Source organism: Callorhinus ursinus, unplaced genomic scaffold, assembly GCF_003265705.2.
Source record: "Callorhinus ursinus isolate GAN/ISIS: 27379988/994484 unplaced genomic scaffold, GSC_fseal_2.0 scaffold14, whole genome shotgun sequence".
Lineage (NCBI taxonomy): Eukaryota > Metazoa > Chordata > Mammalia > Carnivora > Otariidae > Callorhinus > Callorhinus ursinus.
In genome coordinates, this window is record NW_027397076.1 from 9,818,093 (window position 1) to 9,828,799 (window position 10,707).

Genomic DNA, 10,707 nt, shown 5'->3' on the forward strand with positions numbered 1-10,707 from the left:
CGGGAATTCAGGGGAGTGGCTGTGGGGGCGCGTCGCAGCTCCCCGCTCGGCCAGCCCCTCTTCCTAGACATGGTCTGATCCCCATTGTAAAAGCTGCGCCCTGAAGAGGAGGAGAGTGGTGTTCCCGGCTTGGGGCTGCAGGAATCTGTTCGTGCTGAAGCTCTTGCATTATTTTAGGGTGGGGCGGGGAGGGCCCTGGATTTTGGGGAGTGGGGGTGGGCGGGGAGGAGGACGCGGGGGGGTGGGTGGGGGAGGACTCTGTGAGGGAGCCGGTCAAAGACTATGGGGAAGGACCAGGAGCTGCTGGAAGCTGCCCGCACTGGAAATGTGGCTCTGGTGGAGAAACTCCTGTCTGGCAGGAAAGGAGGGATCCTGGGCGGTGGATCTGGACCCTTGCCCCTGTCTAATCTGCTAAGGTAAGGACGAGAACCAGCTCTGGGATTGCATACCTCGTTTTTACATTGTGATAGATCCATTCTCCTCCTCATGGTTATTGCACCTGGTGGCTGCCAGCGAGTCATTCTTAAATTAGGCAGGAAAACAGACTGTGTGTGTGGAGAGGAGGCATGAGGCTCCCAGTCAGATTGATGCCTTAGATTCTTTGAGTAATTTGAAAAATAGCCTTCCATCAATGCGTCAGTAGCTACTTTTTCTGAGCTGTGGTGCAGAACTTGTACATGTACTAGGGTTGCTGGAAGAAAATCGGTGTTCCACTCGCTTTTCACCAGTATTTATAATATATTTTCAGTGTCGAACCCAGCTGTTTTTTTTGTCTATTTGAATGAAATTGGTAGAGAAGCTATTGCGTGCATGCAATTACCCTGCAAAGAGCAGCAGCCTTTGGTTGCTGCTACCTTCTCTTGTAGAAGGCATTTGCTGTGCTGTGGGTTATGATCCCACAAAATGAAGCGAGCGAACCTTCTGATGAGAGGTCACCAGTACAGGGTGTGTGTAAAACTTGATGAGACAGGTGAGGCAGTACTTCCAGTTACCTGGACATAGAGTGAAACTTGGTTAGTAGGATGACGGATGTCAGGTCAGGATTGGGATAGTGTATATGGAATATAGTAGAGGGCTTTTAATATGAAAACGTTGCGGGTGTGACTAATATTGCTTGGAGACTCTGAGATGACATTTAAAAAAATGTCAAGGTCTTTATTCAGCAGGCAGTACCCTAGAAATAGAAATAGCTGGGTTGATTTGCATATTTGAAAAACTATGAACTTAAAAGTTGAATTGATGGATATTTGTCCATCAATAAATAAGTTAAGAGGGAAGAAGCCTGAAGAATATTCATTAGATAAAATGCAAGCAAAACTCTTTAGTTCATAAAATTATGGCTATTCACTTTGCCCTGGATATTTTTGGAAGCATCAATCATCATTAATATCTTCACCCTAAAACATCTTTTAAGCAACCCAACTGTACTTGTAAAAATTTTAAAAAATCCAAGTGATTTTCTTGGCTTTTAAAAACTCTTTGGTTTTGACAAGTTTAGTACAGACTGCTGGATGATAACATTGTGTCCTTTACTCAGGTTCTTATATGGTGTAGTGGTCAGACTGTGCAGTTAATTACAATACTGGCTAATAGGGAAAATGAAAACATCTGTATTAGAGTGAAATGAATTTAGTTGGCAAATAGTTGATGGGATTTTAAAAAGCTCCATATGTGATCATCTATACTTGTCAATAGTGACATTTTATTGGAATGATAGTTCAGATCAATGAATCGTGGGACTTTTTTTTTGTTGATCTTAGAAGTGATGACTCTTGTGTGTACTCTCTTGTTAAGTAATTTTCACTTTAAAATGCAAGTAGACAGTGTGGACATATTTCAGATTATGGCTCTAATGCCAATTTATATAAAAGCAGTTTATCTGGTTATGGCTTTAAAGTTGCAGACAAAAGAAATATGTTTACTAGTTGATTGAATTAGTTGTAAGAATGATTATGGCCAGAAACCTATATTCTGAAAGAGGTTTCTAAGTAATCAATTCTTTTGGAAAAACACTAAGGAATTCTTTGAGAACGTCAGGAAATTTTATTGAGATAAATGGTATTTTAAAAAGCCTATCTTTCTGATAGAAGTTAAAGGTAAACATCTTTTAAATACTTTCTCAGTTGTGCCATTTAAGAAAAGAATAGATGGCAAATTTTAGGAATTGAATAAAATTTCAAAATTGTAACCCACAACATACTTCTTGAATAAGAGGTTTTCCCTTTTGCTGGTTTTTCCAGAGGTAAGAGTGGTAGCTCTAGAACAGAAATGTGCCTAGAGAACAAAACTAAAAAACGTGGGTTCATTGGAGTAGTTTGAAGTTGTAAAAGTCAAAATCAAAACCAGTAACCTTTAAACTTGAATCTCATACTGAATAAACAACTACATCAATGTCTTTGAAGAAAATGAGGGTTGAAATTGTATTCTTTGGGTGATCCTTTGCATAAAATGAAATTCCTAAGAAGGCACATTTAATTTAGTTGCTACTTTTTTCACAAATGATTGTCATCAGAAATTTATTTACAGAATGATGGAAATGTGGCCTCTTCCTCTTCAAACGTAATGATACTTGGGCATTTTTAAATACTTTGGAATGAATTACGGAATAGATTTGCCACTACCTCCTCCCTGCCTTTATTACATGTGTTGTGTAATAGTCGTGTCAGATCCTGTGGTATTATGTATATCATCTCATTCAATTCTTATATCAGCTTTAACTGGCTGAGCCTCATTTCACAGGACTGAAGAGTTAGGAAGATTAAGGACTTGCCCAAGGTCACTTAATTAGTAATGGCAATGATCTGAAGTTATGTGATTTAAATTTGCTTTTCCACATCTTAAGTCTTCTTCATTGAATCTGTTTGATTCATGAAAATTTAAGATACTGGCTTAGCCTAACTCTTTCTTTGCTATGAATAATTTGACTTAAAAATCCTTAATTCTTTTCCTAATTACAACAACAAAAAAATCTCGTGACAGCCTTTTGAGGGATCACTAGATAAGAACTTTTCGGAAGATGCTTTTGATGACATAATTGCCTACTCAGTGAGTAGTAGCTACCTGCTGGGGAATCAGGTATGCTTGGGTGACACTGCATTTTCAGCAACAGTAAGAATGACCTTCAATAAATATAAAAATCTAAGCGTCACTGTCCTGTTCTATAAAATGGGAATAATAATAGTACCTATCATATAGTTGTAAGAATTAAGTGAAATAGAAAGAAATGAATGCAAAGCATTTAGCACACTGGTATTTATCATTAGTGTTATTATTTCTCCTGCAGCTTTAAAGCACTTGACTCTATTTCTTAAGATCTTGATTAATAACGATTTGTTTCATATTGGACATGGAGTAAATTTCTTTAATAGAATTTCCATTAGAATTACAGAAGGTGCAAATAAAATGGGTCCTTTTATTCAACTTCTGACCTAGAGGAATTACCTGTAACACCCTTTACCAGTTAGTTATTCTAGCCTTGTAAAATCCTTAAATGACTAGATCCATTCCATTTTTCTGGACAGCTCTAATTATTAAAAAAGTTATCCTTATATCGAGTTGAAATCCTCCTCCCTGTAATTTCCAGCAGTTGGTACTAGTTGGCAATGGAGTATAGGTGAAGTTAGATTTTCATGCTTTTCACTATTCTCTTTTTACTTCTTTGCATATTTCCAAATTCTGCAATGACTCTCATAAAGGTGGTGAGCAGAAATGAACAAAATGCACCAAATATCGGTTGACCAGAGTAAATATACTGGGACTTGATATACTGTTGAATTAAAACAACAACAAAAAACAGGTTACAAAATAGCATTTGTAGCATGATCCTTTTTTTTTTTTTTAAAGAAAAAGTAAGTGTGTGTGAAAATTTATAATGTGCATTAAGAAGTCCGGAATGATAAACACCGAAATGTAAAAAGTAGTATTCATCTTTGAGTGGTGGAATTGTGGGTGATCTTTATTTTCTTTTTGCTATCTACATTTTTCAGTATTCTAAAATGAACATATATTATGTAATCAGAATAGCAGCTATTTCAAACATCATACAATGAAATTATTATCTTTTTATTATTGATTTAAGACATACCTTAATACAGGCCAGTTTTATTGAGGTGCATAATGATATTGGCTCACACTGAGCAGATACTTAAAGCTTCCAGGTATTTTTTTCAATGACTTGTGAAGCAGTGGTTTCCCTATCATTCTTACAAAAGTGTTGATTGAACTTAAATTATTCCTATTACATTATATCTTCCTTGTTTTAGCCTATATTTATAATCTATTTAGATCTTTTTGATTGAGTCTATCTTCCAGCGTATTAACTTTTCTTCTCTGCATCATCTGTAGATTTAATAAGCATGTTTTCTATAATTGGAATTCAACACATGATGACATAATCCCTAAAGAACATTTCTTTAGCTTACTATAAATTTAAAAGTAGCAAACTTTACACATGGTATTTCTACCAGCATTGAAGCCACTTAATAGAACTCTCTTTCAGCTACTTCTAATATACCTGTGAGAATATTATGAGGTATTTTATCCATTGTCCTTCTGAATTCATGCTGTGTCTTGTTTATGGCATTCCTTTGATCTATCTCTGGTAGTAACTCTATAAATTCCACCCAAATCAGGCTATTTTATTATAGCTTGTTTACAGTAGTGAACTGTTGATGATGCCTAGTACCTGATGCAAATTCCTTCTTCCCCCTTGTACCTAATTCTTCTGGGTCTGAATACTTACATTCATTTAAAATGTCTGTTATGATCTCTGCCTTTTTGAAATTTCAGTAATCTCGCAACCCTTATTTGTCTATACTTTTTGGTTTGAAAATGATTCTCACTAGAGATGATAGAAGCAAAATAGAAGTTGGGAAGAATCAAATTCTTGGCATTGTTAGATGTCACAGGAAATTCTCTTGTGGTCTGTCAGAGCTTAAGGTTACATTATCTGTTACAGAAGTGAACTTTTTATACTTTTCTTCTCTTTTTCAAACTTAGTTGAAAGAGACATTAACATTTTCCCAGGTAAAATGCTTTTTTGTGTTTGTCTTCAGTTATACCTCTCTCTCATCACCCCTTTTGTCTTTAAAGAAATCTGAGCTCCTTAGACCTTACCAGAGTACTCAAATTACCTCTTTCCTTTTCTCCCTCCACACTGTATATGAAGTTTCATTTTATTTAACATCTTTCATGAGACAGCTGCAAAATCTTTTCAAGTGTCTTCCTTTGACATAACTACCTTTTAATCTAAACAAAAATAATTCCTATTTAGAATGTATATTGAATCATTTCTTTCTTAGTGAGTCTAGATTAAGAATTATTTGTATTTTAATAAAGCAATAAAAAGTTTTATGTCTCAAATTTACTTGATTTTCTTAATGACTCAAAGGATCACAGATAAAGCATATTTAGTAAACTCTTGTTGAACGTAAAGAATCCAGTTCTCAAGACCCCATGTGAAAAAGTAGATCTGTAAGAAGTAGGGGAAAAAGTCTCTAGTCACCAAAGACATACAAACCAGAGAGTTTACAAATTGTTCAGATTTAGGATTGAGTTCATGAAGTTTTTGGTGATGGGTACAGGGAGATAAGAGGCACCTCAGAAGTGTAATTTTCACAACTATTTGGGTAATTGTGGTTATTGGGACTCTGATAAGGTACTCACTTTCAGGGAAACTGCATTGGTTAAATGGAATAAATCACAAATAGAGCAGTTAAACTGCAATGAAAATGTTATATCTATAAAAATAGTCAAGTTGCAAGTGGGTTATCTATTTTAGCTAGTAATGATGTTTGAAGCGGTGATTGCACCATTATGTTCAGGGAGCTGTGTCTGCCAGAGTGAACAGTGCCAGCTGCATGATGGGGAGTGAAGAGAGGAGAGGGAATTTTGTTATTGACCTCTTTCTCTACTAAGCTAGCTTTTCAGCTCCCTCCTCAAAACAGGGAGACTGATGTGTAGCAGGGAATTAGGACAACCAGCCAGTGACTACTACTCACTCTGTCCATTCCTACATTGCCTAATAACTAGTGTATCTCAGTGGTTTCTTACAGTTGATGGAAGGGTAGAACAGATCTTCACTGACATTAATGCAGAAGCTTACAATATTCAGCATTTCCCCTTTTGACTTTAGCAATTTAACCTCTCAGGTGACAGTAAACAATTTGATTTGTTCAATTGTATACTGAAATGATTTAATTATGTATTTGATGTAATTTTGGAAAATTCTTTTGAGGAGCCTATTTTAGAACATTCATCCTGAGTATTTAACTGGAAATGGAAGCTGACTATAATTCAAATCAAGGGTTAGAAAAAACTAATTTTAGCCTACAGAACCTGAAGTTATTTAACATTTAATGCATTTTAGTGTGTCTTTGGTTCCATTTTGAACATATTGCAGCATAGCTTTAGTTAATTAAAATGAGTTTTGATTATTCATCATAGAATATTTTATATTTTATTTTATTTTTTTTTAAAGATTTTATTTATTAGAGAGAGAGAGAGAGGCAGAGGGAGAAGCCAGGCTCCCAAGGAGCAGGGAGCCCGATGTGGGACTTGACCCCAGGACCCTGGGATCATGACCTGAGCCAAAAGCAGATGCTTAACCATCTGAGCCACCCAGGCGCCCAGAATATTTTATATTTTAAAAAGCAGGAATTTACACAGAAGACTCATCTGTGTTCCATTTCTTTCTCATGTATGTGATGATGTGGTCAGGTACACCATATGGCAGGCAGAGGCACAATGCCCGTTGAAAACTCAGTGAATATTCCTGTGTAACATAGATCTAGGAATCTTTCTTAGAGTCCAGTTTTCTTCCTTTGCATCTGTAGGACAGGAAGTGAATTCTACATTTGTGTTAAACCTGGGTACGGCATGAAATTGTGTCTTTTGAGTGTGCACCATGAGTGTATATGGTCAGAGGATAAATTTTGTTTTTGTCTGTCCCTTCTGCAGTCTCCAAAGTGTTCATCTCTGAATCTGTTTCTTAGAGATAGTGCTTCCTTATTTAACAGTGCGTCTTCATGAATTTGTCTGTAAAAATGGAACTTTGATTCAGTTGTGTTGTAGAGTTATTTGGCTTCTACTGTCTTGTGAGAGCAGCTTTATTTAAAGTGGTTAATTACTTCTAGTTAACTGAACTGAGACAGTTGGCCTAGACTTGTCACCATTCTTTGATCAAATTGAATCAAATCTTGACTGATAGATGTGGGCGTAAACAGCCAACCTAATTTCTTGCAGCCTGCTTGGTATTTCTGTTCCCCATACCACATTCCCTTTAACGCTTCCTACCCAAATCTCTTTTTCTTCAAAGAAAGCCTCTTCTCCATTTTAATTGCTACAAGTCAGCCTGGCTCTAGTTTTTGTGCCAATTGTCCCTCTCCTAAGGGGAAACCGATTTTGTGTGAGGAGTAGAATTGGGAAGGGCTGTGTAGTGAGACATAGATTAAGAAGAACATTATCATTAGCCATCAGGGAAATTCAAATCAAAACCACACTGAGATACCACCTTACACCAGTTAGAATGGCAAAAATTGACAAGGCAAGAAACAACAAATCTTGGAGAGGTTGTGGAGAAAGGGGAACCCTCTTACACCGTTGGTGGGAATGCAAATTGGTACAGCCACTTTGGAAAACAGTGTGGAGGTGCCTCAGAAAATTAAAAATAGAGCTACTCCATGACCCAGCAATTGCACTACTGGGTATTTACCCCAAAGACACAGATGTAGTGAAAAGAAGGGCCATATGCACCCCAATGTTCATAGCAGCAACATCTGCAATAGCCAACCCGTGGAAAGAGCCAAGATGCCCTTCAACAGACAAATGGATAAAGAAGATGTGGTCCATATATACAATGGAATATTACTCAGCCATCAGAAAGGACGAATACCCAACTTTTACATCAACAGGGATGGGACTGGAGGAGATTATGCTCAGTGAAAGAAGTCAAGCAGAGAAAGTCAATTATCATATGGTTTCACTTATTTGTGGAACATAAGGAATAGCATGGAGGACATTAGGAGAAGGAAGGGAAAAACGAAGGGGGAGAAATTGGAGGGAGAGATGAACCATGAGAGACGATGGACTCTGAGAAACAACCTGAGGGTTTTAGGGGGTGGGGAGATGGGTTAGCCCGGTGATGGGTATTAAGGAGGGCACGTACTGCATGGGGCACTGGGTGTTATACACAAACAATGAATCATGGATCACTACATCAAAAACTAATGATGTATATGGTGACTAACATAATAAAATAAAATTAAAAAAAAGGACAAATATTGGACCTTTAAAATGAAAGAGTTTACAGAGTTTGCATTCCTCATGTCTAGTTTCCTGCCTACCTCAGTGTTCATTTCTCCTCTAACTTCATGGATCGGTGCTCTTATAACTTACCTAACTTTACCCTACCTCCAAATACTACTATTTGTGGGAGTTGAAGTGTAATTGATTGGGAGAGGCTTTTAGGAAGAGGACATTATTGTAGTATTTTCACTTAAAGAGCAAACAAAACTTTAGGCCCAAATAGTAATGCTTTGGAGCTCTTGTTAGCAGAGCTGACAAGAGCTGATGTTAACAGCTGATGGAGTGAATTTTGCCAGATTTGCAAGAGGGGTTGGTTAAAGGTGGTCATTTATTTTTACTTCTTATGAGGCTGATGCTGTCAAAAGAGAAAGAGATTTGACTGGAGACATGAGAAATGGGATGGCATAGGGCTGGTGTTGGAAAAGCCTTTTCTTTTTGCTATTTATTTCATCCCTAGAACTTTTTATTGGTATCAAGTATAGTAACACACTCATGTTAGATACCAGCTTGTGGTATGTTGTTTGCCTATTCCAGAAGTTATTCCTTAGATGTACATATTTATTATATAATCACAGATGACAAGTATATGGAATAGAATTGTATACGAGCTTTGACATCTAATGTGGTTTGAGATTTAAATTCTTTTAAATGCATTTTCTTGTTATTTAAAACTTCAGTACCTAGGTTATGCCATAAATGTTTTACTGTACAGGAAAGGCATTTGAAGTTATGACCCCAGGATCCCAATTTCATTCTTCCTCATTAAACTTTTCTTTTTTTCTTTTCTTTTATTGGCCTAAATTACTGTTTAACCACTTTGAGTCCTTGTTTGGTACCTCTAGTTACTAATCTGCATTTAAAATGTTTTATGTACCATATAAATATGCTAAATATAGTATCTTAGTTTTGACTGTACTAAAAAACTGCTACATTTACTTAATAGAATTATCCCTATTTTGTATAACTATTTTACTGTTAGTATGGGACATGGGAGTGAGTGGGAGTGTGTTTGGGAGGAGCAGCAGGAATTATGCAGAGATGTTCTATGGCACAGTGAATTCTAGCAGTGGGGTACTCTAGGACAGAGTTGCTTCCTGTTTATCTGCTTTGGCTAGTGACCAGAGTGATCTGTCACTCTGAAGTTTGATAGCAGCTTTGAAGACATAATCAGAGAAGGTGAAGAATTATGAATAATGGTTAAAGTATTCATATAAGTTTTTCCACTGGTATGTTTTATGCTATATATTTGGGTATATTTATTTTTTTATTTTTTTATTTTTTGGGGATGTTGAATGGGTTAGTTTATTTATTTTTTTATTATGTTATGTTAATCACCATACAGCACATCATTAGTTTTTGATGTAGTGTTCCATGATTCATTGTTTGCGTATAATACCCAGTGCTTCATGCAGAATGTGCCTTCTTTTTTTAAATAATTTTTTATTGTTATGTTAATCACCATACATTACATCATTGGTTTTTGATGTAGTGTTCCATGATTCATTGTTTGTGCATAACACCCAGTGCTCCATGCAGAATGTGCCCTCTTTAATACCCATCACCAGGCTGACCCATCCCCCCACCCCCTTCCCCTCTAGAACCCTCAGTTTGTTTTTCAGAGTCCATCGTCTCTCATGGTTCGTCTCCCCCTCCGACTTACTCCCCTTCATTCTTCCCCTCCTGCTTCTTTTTTTTTCCTTAACATATATTGCATTATTTGTTTCAGAAGTACAGATCTGTGATTCATCAGTCTTGTACAATTCATAGCGCTCACCATACCACATACCCTCCCCAATGTCTATCACCCAGCCACCCAATTCCTCCCACCCCCCACCACTCCAGCAACCCTCAGTTTGTTTCCTGAGATTAAGAATTCCTCATATCAGTGAGGTCATATGATACATGTCTTTCTCTGATTGACTTATTTCACTCAGCATAACACCCTCCAGTTCCATCCACGTCGTTGCGAATGGCAAGATCTCATTCCTTTTGATGGCTGCATAATATTCCATTGTGTATATATACCACCTCTTCTTTATCCATTCATCTGTCGATGGACATCTTGGCTCTTCCCACAGTTTGGCTATTGTGGACATTGCCGCTATAAACATTGGGGTGCACTTACCCCTTCGGATCCCTACATTTGTATGTTTGTGGTAAATACCCAGTAGTGCAATTGCTGGATCGTATGGTAGCTCTATTTTCAACTGTGTGAGGAACCTCCATACTGTTTTCCAGAGTGGCTGCACCAGCTTGCATTCCCACCAACAGTGTAGGAGGGTTCCCCTTTCTCCACATCCCCGCCAACATCTGTCGTTTCCTGCCTTGTTAATTTGAGCCATTCTGACTGGTGTGAGGTGGTATCTCATTGAGGTTTTGATTTGGATTTCCCTGATGCCGAGC

General features: G+C 37.3%; 1 protein-coding gene across 13 annotated transcripts in view; it reads left to right on the top strand.

Annotated features, from left to right (window-relative positions):
* The first annotated feature begins 257 nt into the window (after positions 1 to 257).
* The window catches only part of ANKS1B (ankyrin repeat and sterile alpha motif domain containing 1B), a 1,107,306-nt gene continuing 1,096,856 nt past the window's right edge, over positions 258 to 10,707 (top strand). For all 13 annotated transcript variants that reach the window (XM_073900444.1, XM_073900442.1, XM_073900438.1 and 10 more), the window contains exon 1: positions 258 to 416. In XM_073900444.1, coding sequence (XP_073756545.1) covers positions 283 to 416 — 134 coding nt within the window. In that variant the 5' untranslated portion in view covers positions 258 to 282. The remainder of the gene's footprint in view (positions 417 to 10,707) is intronic.